The following is a 21,481-nucleotide window of genomic DNA, read 5'->3' as shown; positions in this document are numbered from 1 at the left end:
CAAACAGAGGAAAATTGGAGCTTTGATTTTGCTAGACACTTTAAGGACCAAGTTACTGACAGGAGCTGCGAGCTGCTGAAGTAAAGAGATAAGACAACCACTCCTGAGGTCAAAGAGACCTCCTGGACTGCATCTGTGTAGAAAGGTTCCTTGGGGGTCAAAAGGGAGGAGGCACCAACCCATAATAGGTGCTGTCAAACCTCCACTACCCTCTATGCTGGAATCCATGTTGGCAAAAAGACACGCACTCATGTTGGGGAGTGTCCTAAGAATCTTCCTGCAATGTGGGAGACCCGGGTTTGATCCCTGAGTTGGGAAGATCCCTGAGTTGGGAAGATCCCTGGAGAAGGGAATGGCAACCCACTCCGGTATTCTTGCCTGGAGAATCCTGTGGGACAGAGGAGCCTGGTAGGTTACAGTCCATGGGATCACAAAGAGTCAGACACAACTGAGTGACTAACATTTTCACTTTCACTTTTTCATGTTGGGGCATGTCCTAGAGCAGGTCAGATGTGAGAAGAGAATGCAGATAACTGGCCAAAGGTAAGCAAAGACCCAGAAGAACTGCCCTGTATCAATGATCTAACTGCTTCTTTACTACACTTCTCCTCATTAGGAAAGATGCCCACACCCTTTCTCTCCTGTGGTGTTATTTCTGCCTTGCTTCTGTCCTAAATAAACAGTCTTTCTCTGTGAGCTCCCCCCATGTTGTGCTGTGTCTCTAGTAATAAACTTTGTGCCTGTTTTTACAGTTTTTGCCTCCTTGAGAAATTCGTTTTTCAAACAGGGCAAGAAGAGCCAGGGGAACTTTGCTTCCAGCCTCTAGCCCGTCGTGGTCTAGTGGCCAAGATTCCGAGTTTTCATTCAGGTTACCCAGATTCAATTCCTGGGCAGGGAACAAAGACCCTGTTGCTGTTTTTCCAAGATCAAGATGAAATTTATCTCCCAGTCTTTTCAATTAAAATATATACTCTTTTCTTAGGGAAAACTGTTATTTTAATGAATCCATCTTTACAGGTAGTCTTCAGTTTAGTGCAGTTCAGTCGCTCAGTCGTGTCTGACTCTTTGCGACCCCATGAATCACAGCACACCAGGCCTCCCTGTCCATCACCAACTCCCGGAGTTCACTCGGACTCATGTCCATCGAGTCAGTGATGCCATCCAGTCATCTCATCCTCTGTCGTCCCCTTCTCCTCCTGCCCCCAATCCCTCCCAGCATCAGAGTCTTTTCCAATGAGTCAACTCTTCGCATGAGGTGTTCAAAGTACTGGAGTTTCAGCTTTAGCATCATTCCTTCCAAAGAAATCCCAGGGCTGATCTCCTTCAAAATGGACTGGTTGGATCTCCTTGCAGTCCAAGGGACTCTCAAGAGTCTTCTCCTAAAAATAGGCTTTGCCATAGGGTCAGTTCTGAATTTTCTATGAAACTTGAAATAAAAGATACCTAAATAAATGGCTTGAGCAAAGTTTTCATCTACTGTTAGGATCAAAAGAAAGAGAGAAAAGGGTCAACTTCAGGCCAGCTAAAAGGTAAAGAAACAAGGAAAGGAATTTCCATTTAGCAGACACCAGAAAGAAGAACAGAGTTTGAATAAAAGTCCCCATATAAATATATGTAGAAATATATGTAGGAGAAAAGTAAATTATTTGTAGGATGAAAGAAAACTGCAGCAGAGGGACTCACAACAGAATCATGTTTCAAATCCACTGCTCATCATATTTCTAAAAACAGATATGGAATTTGCATGAGTAGTACAAAAATGTCAGTGGTATAAAGAACTACTTAGTGCAAGCTAGATAGGAATCAAATCCTGAAAGTGTGACATTCATGTGACTGAAGTTTATTGCTTATTCTAGCACTCTTTCGGTATAACTTTAAGCAGAACTTAAAAAACCCTTAGATTTTCCTTTCCTGTAAAGGTCTAATGGAAACTATAGGTTTTATTAATCAAAGATTTATGTATTATTATTCCTCCTTGACACATAAAGACATAATAAAAAATAAGCAAGCACCTGGATACACGCCTCTGATTATAAATGCAATTTACTATTCAGTAGACAGTAAATGTCAAATAAAAGTAATCTGGACTCAATATTTAGTACTATAATAAAGTGTGAGAATAATGAAATAAAATACTAAATGCAGTTAAACTATTTAAAAATAAGACAATATAGCATATAAACGTAATAGCACAAAAGATAATATATTTTCAAAAATTTAAATCACTTGACACTTAAAAAAAAATAACAAAATGTGATCTCAGCCTTTCAAATTTTATTGCAACATTAAAAATTCTATTTAGAGAGCAATCTTAAAAGAGCCAGAATAGCAACAAGAAAACAACGTAGGAAAGTCACACCTGCAATCTGCTTTCTATTTGCAGTTTCAATGCCATATAATTATGCACTATATTAATTATCTTAGCAAGTACTATTGTTTTCAACTAATATTACGTGTACAATGCATCCAGATGACTTAGCTGCTTTCAGCAATTATGCATATTTGAGATACATGAAGAAAAAGTGATTTAATATGCAATACTTTGAAAAACAGATTTTTAGGCATACTACAGTCCATGGGGTCACAAGGAGTCAGACATGACCTAGCAACTAACACACTTAGGCATATCAGAATAAACTCACCAATAAATAACAATCAATAATTGTCCACTTGTTTTATTATACATAGTAATACTGTTACCTCACAACTGATGATTTTTATCTTATAAATACAAATGAACATAAAATAGAGTAAAAATTAAAAAATTATTGTAAAATTTATCAGACTCCATGAAAAAACTAAGACAATATAAGTAGTACTTGCAAATTATAAAGACTCCTCAAATAATCAGCATCATTGTGATTGGCTAAAGGTTCAGACATATGATTAGACTAATGATTTTTTAAAAACAACACACATTTATTATCTCATGGGTTCCATGGGTCAGAGTCTAAGTCCAGCTTAACTACATGCTCTGCTCAGGGTCTCAGAAGAGAGCAGTCAAGGTGTGGGCCAGGACACATTCCTTCCTGAGTCTAGGGTTCTCTTCTGAGCTTACAAGGTTGTTGGCAAAATTCAGTTCCTGAGGCTACAGAACTGAAGTTTCATTTTCTGGCTGGCTACTGTAGCTCCTAGAGGCTGCTCATACTTTGTCACTGGGAGAGGCCTCTCCCAGACCCTCTCACTCCAGGGCAAGTTTCTCTTCAAGGCCAACAAGAGGATCTCTCTGACTTAGGAAGGGCCTTAGTTTCCCTTTTAAGGGCTTTCATCTGACCAAGTCAGGTCCATCCAAAATCAGCTCTTTTTTTATAACTCAACAACAACTTATCTGGAACCATAATTATGTTTGCAAAACCCCTCCACCTTTGTCACATTCTATTGGTAAGTCATGGGTTCTCAGATTAATGCTCTTTACCGCCCCCTCTAATTATTGAGATTAATTATTCTCTGTTTGGATATGGAGGAAGTCTGTATTTCTCTAAAATTTTACCTCACTGTATTTCCACAAAAGTCTTCCAAGATATATATTACTCTAATACTTTTGAAAATGTCCCTCAAACTATCCCTCTTTTGACTCATTAGCATTAACATACCTTGTTTCCTAGGTTCTAAATTTGGATGCTCTAACAATTAACATTGAATTTCTTTAAATACTATATCCTGACTAATAAAACTGAATGTATGGAGCACCTCCTATGAACAGGATACTTTCATATTTGTTGTCATTTAATCTGATCCTCCCAATATTTTTGTAAGTTCCTGAGCTTGCATATATGAGTTTTATCTTACAGATTCTTTTAGCCTAAATATTATAGAAACACCCTCATTTCCCTTTGAGATGGCTTTGGGCCATCACGGCATTAAACCCTTGCACTGCTTCTTTGTTCTCTGCTGCATCTGTTACTCTGTCACTTTATTCTGTAATATACTCTCTAAACCACTCATGTTCTTCCAATTCTTCACTGGTGATAGCAGAAGTCTTACTCTCACTTTTCACACCCCTTTCAAATTTAGTCTCTTCCCTTTCTCTTGCTTTTCTTAGTATGGCATCTAAAAACATCATCATCACAGATACAACTTCACTGAGGTAGAGGGTATTAAAATGTACCCATATTTAAAACATGCCCTGTATTCTGAAACTGTCTTCACAAAATCCTTATGAACATTTCTCCAAGGAAGATATAAAATGGCCATGCTGCTGCTGCTGCTGCTGCTGCTGTCGCTTCAGTTGTGTCTGACTCTGTGCGACCCCATAGACGGCAGCCCACCAGGCTCCCCTGTCCCTGGGATTCTCCAGGCAAGAACACTGGAGTGGGTTGCCATTTCCTTCTCCAATGCATGAAAGTGAAAAGTGAAAGTGAAGTCGCTCAGTTGTGTCCGACTCTTCGAGACCCCATGGACTGCAGCCTACCAGGCTCCTCCGTCCATGGGGTTTTCCAGGCAAGAGTACTGGAGTAGGGTGCCATCGCACATGAAAAGATGTTCAACATAATTAGTAATTGGGGGAAATGCAAATGAAAACCACAGTGAGATACTACTTCATGCCCATTAGGCTACTAGAATCAAAAAGTCAGATATAAGTGTTGGCTAGGGCATAGAGAAATCAGAACCTCCATACTCTGTTGATAGGAGTATAAAATGGAGCAGTCACTCTCTGGCCATTCCTCAATTAAAGATTAGAGTTATCTTACAACCAAGAAATTCCATACTAGAGAGATAGCAATGAGAAATTAAAACATATCCCCATAAAAACCTGTGCATAAATATTCACAGCAGCATTATTCATAATGGCCAAAAGGTGGAAATAGCTACATGTCCATCAAATGATGAATGGATAAACAAAATGTGATATATCCATACAATGGAATGTTATTTGGCCATAAATAAGTGAAGCACTAATACATGCCACAACATAGATAGAACCTAAAGAGCAGCTAGTCATCAAAGACCACACATCCATGAATATACTAAAATCCATTGAATCGCAAACTTCACATGGAGTTGTAGAGTATGTGAGTTACATCTTAACAAAAACTTTTAAAAAAAATTCTTGTCAGTGATGTCTATATATGTGTCCTTTATTTATCTTTTGGGTATAGCATCATTCCGTTTTCTGAAATTTCAGTTAATCAAAGACTTAATTGACCATCCTTCCTGGAGTCTACCTGAGTAAATTAAACTTTCAGACTCACCAGGTTGTCATCAAACCACTCTTGGCAACAGTCTGCTCAGAAGGTTAAGGACAGGAACAACAGTTTGCCCATGAGATGGCATCAGCTGTTATTTTTTGGTGGGAGTCTTGCAATAGCTCACACAGAAGTATCACTCAGAGAGGTGAGGGACAGACCTCCCATTCTGACGGTTCTGAAGCCCCACAGGGGCTTCAGTAACAGAGCTTCCCACACTGCACTGGGAGAGCTGTGGCTTACCCCAGGTATTAATAACTACAGCCCTCCTGTTAGAGGCAATCTGCCAACCCAGAGTCATTCTATGAATATATGGTCTAGAAACATAGTTGATATTAAGATTTTTATCTGTTTCCCGGGGGATAGGGTGGGGGGAAGAGCTAGAAAGGTAACTAAAAGTCAAATCTCAGACACAAGAGGAAAGGCTTTTCTTAACCCTTCACCAACATAGCTTACTAACGTACCATGTAATTAATTATGCAATTTTTGGTTTTCAAAATTCAGAGAAAAAGAAACTGTGCCACTTAAAATGTAGTCTTAAATTATTTCATGAGCTTGATTGTATCCATCAGGATTTATTCATGTTTTCTTTCATTCATTCAAAAATGTGATTTTTACATGCCAGCTATGATGTTAAGCACTAAGAATATAATGATGAACAAGACAGAAATAGTTCCTCTCCTTAGAAGATCTGAAATTTAACAGAAGATATAGAGGAGAAAATGGTCAATAGGAAAACAGTTTTAAAAATCCTTTGACAGAAGTTCAAAATTGTATGGAATTATTCATATTTAAGAAAGAAAAGAAAAACTGAGCTAATAGTTTTTTATATATATTCTAAATATTTTATTTTTTTTCTTTTGTATAGTGCTAACTATAGTCATAAATAACAAATGTATATATTGCTATATAATGTCAAGATATTGACATTACCTGGACTTTAATTTGAGGGAACATGTGCTCCCCATCCTTCTATTTCTATTCTTGTCTGTGAGACTTTGGGAAGAAAAAGAGAGCATGCTCACCTCTGCCTATCCTGGTTTCTCCAAGGGCTACCTGCCCTGAGAAAGATGTTTTCCAATCTAGATCTCCACTAAGGGCTTTTTCTGGGTGAATCCTGCAATGCCACCTTCCCTGGTGGCACAGTGGTAAAGAATCCGGCTGCCAATAGAGACCTAGGTTCAATCCCTGGGTGGAGAAGATCCCCTGGAGGAGGAAATGGCAACCCACTCCAGTAATGTTGCCTGAAGAATCCCATGGACACAAGAGCCAGGTGGGCTACAGTCCATGGAGTCACAAAGAGTAGGACTTAGAGACTGAGCCTGCCCTGCCAAAGGGAAATGTCTAAAATATGAGGGCTGGGAGAAGGGACAAAAAGCTAAATTTCAGGAAGCATCAGTAAGCTGAATTTATCCGAACACCTGTGCTACAACCACTAATTCTGATTGTATCAATAATAGAACTGATATTTTGATTTATACGTTCTGACTCTAATACCTATTTCTCAAGTGGTTTAGAATCTGGAAAGTGAAGGAGATGTGATATATTGCCCTTCAAAAATTTCAATACATTCTAAAATTGGCCAACAATCATCTATAATCTGACTCTACATTACATACTGTCACATTTCCAGTTCACCAAGAAACAAATTCTGAGATTTGCCTGCCTGACTTCTACTGGGGTGTGCTCTGAGAATAATACCTGTGGGCTGTGGGAGAGTGAAGATAGCAGAACTGGGCAAAGAGGAAAGCTGAATTTGATGCAATTGTTAGCCCCCAAAGAGGAGCTGTAATAGTCCAGCTGAGTTGTCCTCAATTGAGGCAATGGGTTTCTGAGAATTTGTGCCCTAACCTAGACCAGATATTTAACCAGAGGATGGGCTGCCTCCAGAAATGGAGTGTAAACTTGGAGGTGGCGGTTCTCTTTGTGTGAAAGTCGCTCAGTCATGTCCAACTCTTGGAGACCCCAAGGACTATACAGTCTATGGAATTCTCCAGGCCAGAATACTGGAGTGGGTAGCCTTTTCCTTCTCCAGAGGATCTTCCCAACCCAGGGATCAAACCCAGGTCTCCCTCATCGAAGGCGGATTCTTTACAAGTTGAGCCACAAGAAAAGCTCAGCAGTTTTCTTTAGGCAAAGACAATTCCTGGGAAGAAACTCTGCTATGATCTACCTGTAGACAGCATTCCAGGAGGTTAGGGAAGTGAGTTTCTCAGTTCTAAAGAGGAGGATCTGGGTGTCACAACATAGCATCTACAGTATGTCTGCACATAGCATTTAAAATTGGTACCTTAAGATCATCAAGTAAGTAACCATGTTATTATCTAAATGACTAGCTATGGTCGAAAAATACTGTATTATTCTAAACATTAACAAATAATGATAGTGTGAATCTAAAAGCTGATACTGGTCATTGTCAAATGAAAGAAAACACTCTACCACTAAGTCAGAAAACATATAGTATTCTGATGACAACTGAGGTTCTTCCTGGTAACTATTCTCCTGTAAGTATGTTCAAACGAACAGATATTCCCATTTATAATCCATATTTATATAGGCATACCTTATCTTGTAGATAAAAAGGATGAACATAAATGCTTCATACTAGAAAACATGGAAATTCTACTTCAATTATCTCCTGTCTCATTACTAACCAACTCTCTTCCCAAGGTTTCTCCTCCAGTTAAGAAAATCTCCATTCCAATTTTTAAAATATACATACCAGAGTATAGTAATGATTTACTCAATCCAGCCTCCCTTTGTGCATGTCATAGTTCAAAATGGAATGCCTTTCATCTGTTTTGCCCCCTATTTTCCTTTATTTCTAATTAACCTTGTTCTCTTCTGCTTGATCTTTTGTTGTTAAAAGGAAATACAAATTCCTGATATATTAAGACCTTATTTTTCACCAATGTGAGGCTTTCCCAGTGGAAAAAATCTTTAATTTCAACCTTTATTGTTGAAAATTTATTCTAAATATAGAAGTAGAATTTTCATCCTCAGAAACTCTATGCATTTACACATTATTTTGCAGATAATTAACTATTTCACATAGGTTTGGAGAAGGTAAAAAATAAATAAACTTGTGCTGAAATCATTTCTAAGTATAAATCAATCATAAATCAAAAGACAGACCCTTTGAAATTATTTTATTCAACATGGAAATGGTAATAGTTTGCCTTCGATATTTTTTAGGGATTTATCTCTTAAATGAAACAAGATAGGCCAGAACAAAATGGTCCCTACTGACTGTGAATTTTGTAAAGACTCACTGATCTGTAGGCTGGGGTTGAAATGGTTTACAACACTCAAAACAGGTCATTCTTAAATGCCAACATAGGTTAAATAATATAAAGTACAGCAGCCATTAGCCTAGAATGCTTGCTTTTCATATAGTATTGCTTAATATTCAGATATATTCTCAGATTAGGTATGAATTCAACAGTCAATGAAAAAAATCTCATTACTTTTTGTTTCCACAATATGTATATTTTTAAATTAAGATACAGTTGATGTACGATAGCATGTGAATTACAGATGACCAAAAAGAGTCTCATGACTTTTACCAAAGATGGTAAAGAACTAAAAACACTATGGCTGTTTAATATGACTAAACCACCAAGCAGAAAGAGATATATACTCACTGCTTAACAATGACCATCAGGTCAACATATAACAGCATCAAAAACATTACCTTAATGCACAGGGAAGAATGATGGAAATAAAAAATCAAAGAACTAAACAGTGTAGAGAAAAAGTAAGAAAATGACAGATAGTCAATGGGACAATTGATTAAAGGCAAGAAGGGCTTCCCAGGTGGCGCTAGTGGTAAAGAATCTGCCTGCCAATGCAGGAGACACAGAGACAAGATGGGGGTTTGATTCCTGGGTCAGGAAGATTCCCTGGAGGAGAAAAATGCAACCCAGTCCAGTATTCTTGCCTGAAAAATCCCATGAACAGACGAGCCTGGCAGGTTTCAGTCCATAGGGTCACAAAGAGTTGGACACGACTGGGGACTGAACTGAAGTGAACTGATACTTCGTACAGCTAGCACAGTGCCTAAATTTACTGACCGACAATTAGGAAAACATGCTGAATAAATCGCTGAATTGAAAATTCTAATGTGAATTCACAGTGGGGTGATTATACTCCTTACCCTCACAGTGGACTGCCTTTAGTTAAATTCTATATGATTTATCTATTAACTATTACACTCACTTTTATGTACATTCATTTTAATTTCCTATAACTGTCCAGTGGTATGATACTTCCTGAGGCAGGGGAATAGACAGTGGCTTTTTGCTTTCCCTCCATCACTTCTGCCAGAAGGCTCTAAACTCAAAAGTAAGTAAGTAACTGACTTTGGTAAATACTGATAAAAGGAAGGTCAGTGTTATGCTTTGTGCCCATTATGACTCAGGTCTTCAGCCTCTGTGAGAGCTACTGATATTTATATATGTTGAATAACATGTAATGATTGAAGTCTACCAGTGATGTTTCCAAATATAGACAATCATAAAATATACAGGATAATATTAAATCCCTTAACCCCAAGGTCCTGGGTTCTCACTTTTACCTCCAGGTCCTTAGGAGCAGGATCCTAGTAGTACTCATCTTATAGGGTCACTGCCTCGCACTGACTCTGTACAATAAGTGAAATCTGACAAACCAGTGCATCATCAAATGTATCTGGCATAAAATGTTTAGTCTATATTTAGCCATATTTATTGTTTAAGTATTAGAAACTTAAAGCCATCTGACAGGGTTTGAGTTTAAGCATTAAAAAAAAAAAAGATTACACGAGGATAATAAACGCTGGTGATATGTAAGAGGAAAAGTAGAAACATGAGAAATAAACTTATTTAAACAACAATGAAGGAAGACAAATAAAAGACTATTTTTTTAAATAAACATGAGAAGAAAGCAAGAGATTTCTATTTATAAACTAGATAGGAATAATACTTAAATCATATGTTCATTTGAAACCACAATAGAAAAAAATATTGTCTAAGTTTTAAATGTCAAGTTCACAGTTAGAATGCCTAACGTAAAAATTCTAATCAAGCTAAGTGTTTCAGGAGCTATATTAAAGAAGAGTTTAAACAGCAAAATAAAATCCAGATTACCATTGTCAAGTAATTTTAAGTTACATGTAAAGACTGTACATAATAGAATTTTAGAAATTAATGCAAATCATCCTAAATTCTAGATAATTAAACAGGTCTTAAATGTCTTCCTGGTGAAACATTTTATAAACACACTACAAGTAGAGCATTTTAAGATGTCATACCTGCAAAAGAGTTGTTCTGTGGAGTTTTAGTGCCCCCTTCTGGTGGATTTTAGCAAAGCATCCTGAACAATAATCTTCTCCACATTCAAGGCATACCTTAAAAAATATTGAAAAATCATAGTCTCATAAAATATGACTTTGAAAAAACATATGTGTAAAGAACTCATTGCTATCATCTTTATTTCTCCAACTACACACCAAGAAATTGAAAATCCCAAGGAAATAGGACATTTGTGCCAGTTAAGTTGTAATTGAGAAAAATTAACTTGAAAACTTTAACTATTCTCATGACAAAATAAATATAACAGCTGCAAGTAGGCTTCTGTGCTAGTTGCATGTACATATGTGCAATTTTTAAAACCCAGCAACCTCAGATCAAATTTCTTAACCTGGTAAAAATTAAGTGTTATCTCTGAGTCAAAACTACTTCATTATGAGTTCTTTTATCTTTCTGTATGGATTTACATGACATAATTTGTTTCAAAGGATGCATATATAATTTGTCTCCAAAAATCCCCACAGACTTCTTTGAATGGCACTGCTTCACTGGTGATTCTCAAAATGTGATTTTTAAAAGCATACTTAGAAGATTCCTCAAAGGAAAAAAAAAAAAGTACAAGAAAAAACATGTCAGCAATGCTTATGCCTGATGAAATGTTTATGCACAAATGTGTATTTGTCTAGCAAATGCTATATGCTGTTAAAATGTAATTTTTTAAATTTGTGGACAAGTCGGAAAATGTGATATACTTCTACTTATGATGGTGCTGAGCAAGGGTGAAAGTGAAGAAAGAAAATGAAATTTTTACTGCAAGAGTAATTACTACTGTGTAGATGTACAGGCACCCCGACACCTCTTACAGTATGATAAAAAAACAGTGCAAATGGCTAATAGCCCTCATTTCCTTGAGTTTGGCCTAGGTTGGGAATAACTGATAGCACAAATGAGAAAGCACGAGACTTGGAGATAGTCAGGAAGCCTGTGTCAAGAAGCTCACATTCCCGTCAGCTTTCTTTCATTTCCTCCCCCTTTAGGATGCCCACCAATCTTCTCCCCTCCTTCTTCTCTCATTGTATTAGGGTACAATAAGCATAAAGCAGCTGGAGCAGACTGGGGAGTGACAGGTCAGGGTCTTCTGCCTCATTCGGTTCAGCGGTAGCCTGATGTGCAATTCAGCAATGATGCTTCTCAAACTGCACCATGTATATGAATCTCCTGGGAATTAGCTACAGTGCACACTCTGGTTTGGGAAGTCTGAATGGGATTGAGATCCTGCATTCTACCAAGCTCCCAGGTGATGTCCACCAGCTGTTGGATACAGACCACACAGTGAGTAAAAAGGGGTTAGAGTGTACAGATGAAAAAAAGTAGACTAAACTTAGAAGAAGGTGAGAGGTTAAATTAGGAGCTTGGTACTAACAGATACACACTGCCATATATAAAATAGATAGCCAACAAGGACCTACTGTATAGACAGAGAATTATACTCAGTATTTTTAATAACCTATAAAGGGAAAGAATCTGAAAATATATATATATATATACACATATATGACTGGAAAAGGTCAGTTTTCATTCCAATCCCAAAGAAAGGCAATGCCAAAGAATGCTCAAACTACCGCACAATTGCACTCATCTCACATGCTAGTAAAGTAATGCTCAAAATTCTCCAAGCCAGGCTTCAGCAATATGTGAACCGTGAACTTCCTGATGTTCAAGCTGGTTTTAGAAAAGGCAGAGGAACCAGAGATCAAATTGCCAACATCCGCTGGATCATGGAAAAAGCAAGAGAGTTCCAGAAAAGCATCTATTTCTGCTTTATTGACTACGCCAAAGCCTTTGACTGTGTGGATCACAATAAACTGTGGAAAATTCTGAGAGATGGGAATACCAGACCACCTGATCTGCCTCTTGGGAGATTTGTATGCAGGTCAGGAAGCAACAGTTAGAACTGGACATGGAACAACAGACTGGTTCCAAATAGGAAAAGGAGTATGTCAAGGCTGTATATTGTCACCCTGTTTATTTAACTTATATGCAGAGTACATCATGAGAAATGCTGGGCTGGAAGAAACACAAGCTGGCATCAAGATTGCAGGGAGAAATATCAATAACCTCAGATATGCAGATGACACCACCCTTATGGCAGAAAGTGAAGAGGAACTCAAAAGCCTCTTGATGAAAGTGAAAGTGGAGAGTGAAAAAGTTGGCTTAAAGCTCAACATTCGGAAAACGACAATCATGGCATCCGGTCTCATCACTTCATGGGAAATAGATGGGGAAACAGTGGAAACAGTGTCAGACTTTATTCTTTTTGGGCTCCAAAATCACTACAGATGGATACTGCAGCCATGACATTAAAAGACGCTTACTCCTTGGAAGGAAAGTTATGACCAACCTAGATAGCATATTCAAAAGCAGAGACACTACTTTGCCAACAAAGGTTCGTCTAGTCAAGGCTATGGTTTTTCCTGTGGTCATGTATGGATGTGATAGTTGGACTGTGAAGAAGGCTGAGCGCTGAAGAATTGATGCTTTTGAACTGTGGTGTTGGAGAAGACTCTTGAGAGTCCCTTGGACTGCAAGGAGATCCAACCAGTCCATTCTGAAGGAGATCACCCTGGGATTTCTTTGGAAGGAATGATGCTAAAGCTGAAACTCCAGTACTTTGGCCACCTCATGCGAAGACTTGACTCATTGGAAAAGATTCTGATGCTGGGAGGGATTGGGGGCAAGAGGAGAAGGGGACGACAGAGGATGAGATGGCTGGATGGCATCACTGACTCGATGGACGTGAGTCTGAGTGAACTCCGGGAGTTGGTGATGGACAGGGAGGCCTGGCACGCTGCGATTCATGGGGTGGCAAAGAGTCAGACACAACTGAGCGACTGATCTGATCCGATATATATATATATATATATATATATATATATATATATATATATATATATATATATTTAACTGAATCACTTTGCTGTATACCTGAAACTAACACAACATTGTAAATCAACTATACCTCAATGAAAAATAAGTAAAATAAAACTCAAAAGGAGTCCATTAATTTTTTAAAATTGTATTGCAAATTCCCATATGATGATGCAGTTACCTACAATAATGTAGCCATGTTTATTAAACATGAAATGGTTAGGAAAACTACCCAAAAAATGTTAAAAGAGTAACTAATTTTTTGTAACTAAAATGAAACTAAAAAGGAAGAGTCAAATCAAATAACAATATTCACAGCATTTGGGGAGCACTTACTCATTGTTCTAAGGGCTTCATGTGTTCCATCTCATTTAATTCTCACAAGAACCCCATAAGGTTGTCATGACCATTGTACCTCCATTGTGAAGATGAGGCAACAAAGGAACATAATGATTGAGAATTTGTCCAATCATATAGCTAGTGGAGCCAGGATTTCAACCCCAGGGTCTGACTCAAAACTTAAACTCTTACCCATACCCACATTACTAATGATTAATCATTGACCATTGATTGCAGTACTAATCATTTATGGGAAAACCTTGATAAAATCTGCAATAAAATAAATCCAATATGTCAAATGATGGCATGGTCTCGTATTTATCAAAATTCAAGTGCATTTGTCAAGTGTGATTATAGCTACACAAAATTGGATTTATAATTTTAGTGGAAGAAAAATAAGTACTATCCCTGGTACAGGAAATGGTTATAGCCTGTCAATTCTTGTTTCAAGAGCTATAGTCTCAAATAAATGAAGATACAACTAAATCCATAATTTTTAAGTACCAAATTAAAAGCTATAATTTCACATACACATATGGAAGTAGTATTGTATTAATGGTTTCAAAATGTATTCTACAACATACCAGCTGATATTTTAATTAATGTCTCATAAATATTGGGCACCATTTTTACAATAGACGACTGAGTGTCAGTCTGAGCATATAGTGAAAGTGAAGTTGCTCAGTCATGTCCAACTCTTTGCGACCCCATGGACTGTAGCCTGCCAGGCTCCTCCATCCATGGGATTTTCTAGGCAAGAGTACTGGAGTGGGTTGTCATTTCCTTCTTTGGGGATCTTCCCAACTCAGGGATCAAACCGGGGTCTCCTGCATTGCAGGCAGACTCTTTACCATCTGAGCCACAAGGGAAGCCTTGAGCATATAATTCTAGGCCAAATATTTGCTAACAATAGATTTTTAATGAAAGTAACCAAAGGGATATTGTACTGGAAGATCAAAGCTAGAGTCACATAGCAAGCTTATATATTTTGTTATACAAGCATATTTGGATTTTAAAAAATGGATTTAAAATAATGAATTTAAATCCACAATGGATTTAAAAATGGGAGAAAATGACCAACAACTGGAAAATCTTTTTAGGCAGTTTGTATAGCTGGCAAAAACACAGATAAGGACTTCATTCCACCACAGATGATTCGTCAATGATGGAATACCCAAGTGCAGTTCTAGCATATCACTTTTTAATTTGATGAAGGCTGGGTCAGTTATGCTATGACTTCAGAATCCGAGTTTAATTAAATTATCCACATTTGCCAAATAAGTAATTTTCAACTATCCATTTCCCTTTTGCCATAAAGAAACAGCCAAAAGCCTCTGGAATTTATTTTCAAAATAAGACATCTGCAAATTGAGGAGTTTATTTTTACTACCAATATATATGAAGACAACACATATAAAATGTGCCAAAAAAAAGGCATACAATTTAGTACCTTCTCTTAATGTGCTAGGCACAATGCTAAAAACTTCACATGCATTAACCATTATCTTCAATAACTCTGAGATCTAGACTACTGTTATCCGTTTTATCCCATTTTACAAATGAGAAAACAGAAATATAAAAGAATTAAGTCATTTGCTAAAGGTCACAGAGCTAACAACAGGTAAAGTTGAAATGCCAACCTCCAAAAGGCAAGCTCTTAATCCCTACCTTCCATCCCTATACAATCTTCCCTGATGAAGGTCATGCCATAAGATATAGAGAGGTTGACTCTGATTATCCAATCACCATGACCATCTAGAATGATGGAAGCTAAGAACACAAGGTAACCTTAGAATTCAACACTACAGAGTTCATTACATTTGCCAAGCTTGAAATTTTTTAAAAAAAAATAGCATTGTGCTTTAAAAAGCATGATGGGATGTTATTTTCATTTAAAATCAAACAATATCCTTTCTTAAGTTAGAGCCTAAATCCTGGCTTCTATTTACAACAGTTTTCAGGCAGATCAGCTTTGTAATCACTGTATACTGTCACTCTCTGCTTTCCAGCCAAAGCAGGTGCCATTTATACTGTCTGGAATGTCCTTTGCTTGCTTTTCCTTCTCCCTGGAAAAACAGTTTTTATTTCCAAGTCAAGTCTTATCTACATGTGCCATTTTTTTCAAATTCCATGGTATTTATACACTGTTCAACATAGAAAAGGAGTCATAAGAAATATTGACTCATAGCTCCTATGCCAAATGATTTTCAGATCATGAACAGTGGATTCAAACAATTCAGTTCTGCCCTTAAGTCCCTTTTAGCTTTCATATCTCAAGCTTCAGGAATATTAGCACTTGCTTATATTTTCTAAACATTTCTGGGTAGGTATAACTTTCTAAAATTCCTCAAATTGTTGTCCACCATTACATCAGTAAGAAGAAAAGAAGTATTATATAATAGATATATATATATATATATATATATATACTATATAATAGTAACAGCATTATACCAAGAGCCAGGGTTTTACATTTAGTATTATTAGCTCTTTACTAGAAAGAATTCTAAATCTGAGTTCAGTTAAAATTGCCATGAAATAAGGCCAGTAATACAATCTTAAATCAGAAGTGATTACAGCTAAATTCTCTGAAAATATAATAAATATTAGTTATAGTAACCCACAAATATTAGTTATAACCATTACATTCTTTGGAGAAAAAACTGCTTCCAAAGTGTGTGTGATATTTTAATTGCAAAAGATATTGGATATCTTTCTTTCAGTTAGCTTCAATGATAACAAGGTTTTCAATAACAGAAACGTTTTAAAGAAATGTGTATGCTTGTGTGTTGTGCTTAGTCATTCAATCGTGTCCAACTCTTTGTGGGCCCATGGCTCTTTGTGGAGCCTGCCAGGCTCCTCTGTCCATGGAATTTTTCAGGCAAAAATACTGGAATGTGTTGCCTTTTCCTCCTCCGGGGATCTTTCCAACCCAGGGACTGAACCCACGTCTCCTATGTCTTCTGAATTACAAGCGTATTCTTTACCCTTTGAGCCATTGGGGAAGCCCTAAAGAAATAAACACATTCAACAAGTATGGGCTGAGTACCTAATAAATGGCAGGCATAATTCTAGGTGGTGGAGCAGTGAAGAAAACTAAAGTCCATGCGCTCATGAAGTTTACATCATAGGTAAACAGAAAATAAACATACACTACTCCAGTACTTTGGCCACCTCATGCGAAGAGTTGACTCACTGGAAAAGACTCTGATGCTGGGAGGGATTGGGGGCAGGAGGAGAAGGGGACGACAGAGGATAGATGGCTGGATGGCATCACTGACTTGATGGACGTGAGTCTCAGTGAACTCCAGGAGTTGGGGATGGACAGGGAGGCCTGGCATGCTGCGATTCAAGGGGTCGCAGAGTCGGACATGACTGAGACTGAACTGAACTGAACTGAAAGAGTGATAAATGTTGCACTGATGAATGAGGCAGCTTCGCAGAACTAGACAGTACAACTCAGCTGTTTGTGTTTTATAAAAGGCTGTAGTTTGAATTGACCTTAATTGATATGAGACCTTGGTAAGGAAAAATTTTGTTGGGGAGATCTGAAGAGTTGAATTTTGAACATGTTAAATTAGTGATTTTTGTTAGCCATCCAAGTATCTGAGTTGAAAGTTCAGGGGGGAAATATTAATTAGAGATGTGCTAATAAGTTTGGGAACCATCAAAATAGAGATGGTCTTTAAAGCCAAGAGAGTAGATGAAACTATTCAAACAGTAAGTACAAATAGACTGGCTTCCCTGCTGGCTCAGTAGTAAAGAATCTGGCTGTCAATGCAGGAGACACAAGTTCGATCTCTGAGTCAGGAAGATCCCCTGGAGAAGGAAATGGCAACCCACTGTAATATTCTAGCTTGGAAAGTCCCATGGACTAGGTCGCTAAAGAGTCAAACATGACTAAATGACTAAAGAACCACATAAATAGACTACAGAAGAGGTTGTGGACTAAGCCCTGTGGCACTCCAAAAACTCAGGGGTCAAGAATACAAAAAAACCTAACAAAGCCTTACACAGAAAAAATATACTATATCATTCCATTTATATAAATTCCAAGAATAAATTTAGCACCACTAAAGGTATGCTGCTAAAAATCAAAATTGTAGTTGGTTTTGTAAAGGGAATTAATTGGAAAAGGTACAAAGGAACTTTCTGGAGTATTATATTTTCTTGATGGGGACATATACATTTATGATCTGCCCATTTCACAGTAGGTAAATTATAACTTAATTTAAAAAAAAAAAGAATGGGAGGAGAGAATACAATGATAGTAAGTGCAGACAACTCTTCAGAAGTGTTACTGAAAGGGATGCAAGAGCAGATCTGGGGATCAAAGAAGAATTTCTTCTTTGGTTTGGGAAATAATGCAGCATATTTGTGTGCTGATAGGCTTGATCAAGGGAGAGATACAAGAATTAGGTCATGTTCTTAAACAGGAATGAGGAGCTGAGACTCAGCGCATCATTTAGCACTGGCCTTTCCCAGCAGCCTGCACAATTCACTCTTAGCAAGGGTCATGAAGGAAAAGTGCGTGGCTACCAAAGCAGCTTAAGCCGGGACAAGTGTATGAGCCCATGTGAGAGTTCTGCTCCAAGATTTTATCCCAGTGTACGTACTAGCAGAGCAGCTTTGTTCTCACACTGCCCGCAAACCTTCCCTTTTATCTTGGCTTTGTCACTTTCAGAAGAATTTGCCATTTTATAATTTAGTGGTTGTTTCACTGGTCCTGAAAGGAAAAATAAACAAAGACCAATCACATTAAAATACAATGTTCAGTTTTCTGATTGATGAAGTAAGGAAATTATGAACATTTCTATATTCTCAAATAGTGTATACATATCAGGTGCCCAATAAGAATGGCATGTAGCCAAGTTTAATCTCCCCAGTACTGGCGAGCCCACAGTCTCCCTCCCACCCCCTGTGACCAGGGGCCACAAACAGCCACCCATACACATTCTGCTGTAAGCTCAATCGAACTAGACACATAAAATTACAGAATGCTAAAAACTGTGCTTTGGATAGAATTCCTATAGCGTTCTGTCCCATTTCTGGATGAAACTGAAGCCAATACAGAACAACGTCTACAATAAATGTTATATGTATTTCTAGAACATATTCTATCAAATTATCTTAATTATTCAAGTTAAATGTTTATCTTCTATATTAGAAATCTCATTTCTTTTAGAATTACCATAAATTCAAATTTTGTTTTTGCTATTTTTAAATTCCTTTTAAAAAGCAATTTTCAATGTTCTTTTAATTTCCTAGAGTAAAATTTCAGTTTATAATTTTATACTGCTAGGATTTTCTTCCTGTTTAAGATATTATATTAATAAAGTTTAAGGAGCAATGCTATGTAAGTCTTCATCTTTCAAAAATACTATTATTATAGTCATATCATAAGTTGATTTTTGATATAAAATAAGTGCCCTTCCCCAAAACACAGATAAAATATATTTTGAATATCACAGATAAAGAGTCAACATTTTGGGGCTTAGAGTCATTATACTGCATGAATAGTCTTAGAACTTCAACTTTCTATGTAAGTCAAAGGTTAAAAAATAATTATATCTATAATACCTAATAATACAGTGTAAACTGTTTACCTTGAAGCTGCTCCTTCAGTAATTTTAATTTCACTTTTCCAGCAGAAAACTGTATTAACAAAATAGATACTATTTTTCAGGTATAATTCAAAGCTTAAGTGACTAACAAAAATACTATAAAGCCATAACATTTTGCTGCATCTTGAACAAAACAAACATTTTCAAAGAATAATATAATAGATCATCTTTACTGCAAATATATATTAAATCAAGAGAAAATTCACAAAAGGAAAATATATTTTCAGAAAGAAAAGTCATAAATTATCTTTAAACAAAAGTTACACATCTCTATGAAATGATTTTAGGAAAGCACTAGCTTTTAAATATTATAAAGGCTCAGTATGCCTTTTCCATCTCTGATCTTTCTGAAACACACAAAGTCTAATATTTGTGTAGACTGAATCTAAACTGAATTCTGACTGAGCTATTCTGCTCACAAAACTGTAAAATGCTAACATTATTATCTGTATTTGCCCAATTTAGAAAACTATGCATTTAAGCATCATAGACATAGCCTTTTTCAAATATATTATTTGTTATCCCAGACTTTCCCTAAATCCTTGGATCTTCAGATTTTAAGAAATGAAACAGACTTGCCGATTGCAAGTACCTGCTTCGGTCTTATTAAAACCAACACCTGAAGTACAAAGACATTCACAGAGCATGGTGCACACTTACACACACACTGTCGATTCATGCCTTATTTTCAATTTTCAATTTCCATGCTCAATTGCCCAATTCACACATGAGAATATGAGAACAATGGTTGCCTCTATGTCTACAGCTTGTACCACTGCAATTATCTTTGAAAATTTAGGCCTAATTATTCTCAGTAAATCCAGTGGTTTTGCTTCAGAAGAGCATTTGTTTTCTCACATTCTTTAAAGAGCTGCTCAGATGCTATGTACCAAACACAACAGACTAGAAAATAGAATTGAAATAATCATTTTTAATGTGAATAACACTTTTATTTGTAAACTGGCAGTGTTATACAAGTTACAGATAATTTAATCCCATTTTTCATAACCAAATTCTGCAATATTATTACCTTAATGATATATTGAAATGTGGTTATAGGCTACCTGGGCAGAATGGACATACTAAAGCTGAATGAACCCATTATTAGGGACATATTGTAACTTGTTCTTGTTATTGTGAATATTTTTCAGCTCTGTGAATACAGCCATATTTACTTCAAATGAATCAAACTGCATACAATATTTCAATGAACAAACTGCTAGCTTGCTATTTTTAGGTAAATAGAATTTCCTCCTAAGTATGATTTTTATCTATTGGGGAAAAAGATGAGGGTGGAGTAGGGCTGGACCAGGGACACACACACACACACACACACACACACACACACACACGCAAACATGCTGTTCATGCGTGTGTGTGTGTATCCCTGGTCCAACCCTACTCCAAAAGCTTGCCAGGTAGCAAAGTGGAAATCTGCCTGCCAATGCAGGAGGTACATGAGACATGGGTTAGTCCCCGGGTCAGGAAGATCCCCTGGAGTAGCAAATGGCAACCCACTTCAGTATTCTTGCTTGGAAAATTTCATGGAGAGAGGAGCCTGGTGGACTACAGTCCATGGGGGTCACAAACAGTGATCCCCATGGACTATATGCTCACAGGACTCAATGCTCACATGACTGAGAACACATACACACACACATATACATATATCCATATATATATATGGATATATCCTGAATTCCTGATGTTTTATGTATACATCCAGGATATGTATGTGTATATACATAAAACATCAGGAATTCAATATACTGAAGCTATATACCTCATTAGCCAACTTATGCCTCCACCAAGAGATGCTAAAGGGGTCCCATCAGGGGCCAGGACAGCTTAGCGGCTCAGACATATCCTCTGGCCCATTGGGGTCAGACTATGCTGTCTTCATCCGCCTCCCTAGCATTCACAAATGCCTGCAAACTGCCACTAATGTCCTAAAACTGCCATGCTGGGTCCTCGCGCCTTCTACAAGCCACTTTTTCCAAAAGTCTCATTCTTAATCCAATTAGCTATTTAACCTTTGCCATTCTCCACTACTTTTCCTTCCATCCAGGATGCCCCACCCTTCCATGAAACCCTTATTAACTAGTCATTTAACTGT

At 37.2% G+C, this 21,481-nt stretch overlaps 1 protein-coding gene across 8 annotated transcripts in view; it reads right to left on the bottom strand.

Annotated features, from left to right (window-relative positions):
• The window catches only part of ZBBX (zinc finger B-box domain containing), a 124,966-nt gene that overhangs the window by 82,272 nt on the left and 21,213 nt on the right, over positions 1-21,481 (bottom strand). For 7 of the 8 annotated variants that reach the window (XM_070792218.1, XM_070792223.1, XM_070792221.1 and 4 more), the window contains 3 exons: positions 19,348-19,396; positions 18,358-18,467; positions 10,477-10,572 (listed from right to left, as the gene is read on the bottom strand). In XM_070792218.1, the coding sequence (XP_070648319.1) occupies positions 10,477-10,572; positions 18,358-18,467; positions 19,348-19,396 (255 nt within the window). The remainder of the gene's footprint in view (positions 1-10,476; positions 10,573-18,357; positions 18,468-19,347; positions 19,397-21,481) is intronic. The other variant, XM_070792240.1, reaches the window with a different exon arrangement.

Source organism: Bos indicus, chromosome 1 (genome assembly GCF_029378745.1).
Source record: "Bos indicus isolate NIAB-ARS_2022 breed Sahiwal x Tharparkar chromosome 1, NIAB-ARS_B.indTharparkar_mat_pri_1.0, whole genome shotgun sequence".
Taxonomy (NCBI): domain Eukaryota; kingdom Metazoa; phylum Chordata; class Mammalia; order Artiodactyla; family Bovidae; genus Bos; species Bos indicus.
Note: the sequence above shows the minus strand (reverse complement) of the source record. Positions and strands in the feature narration are given on the sequence as shown.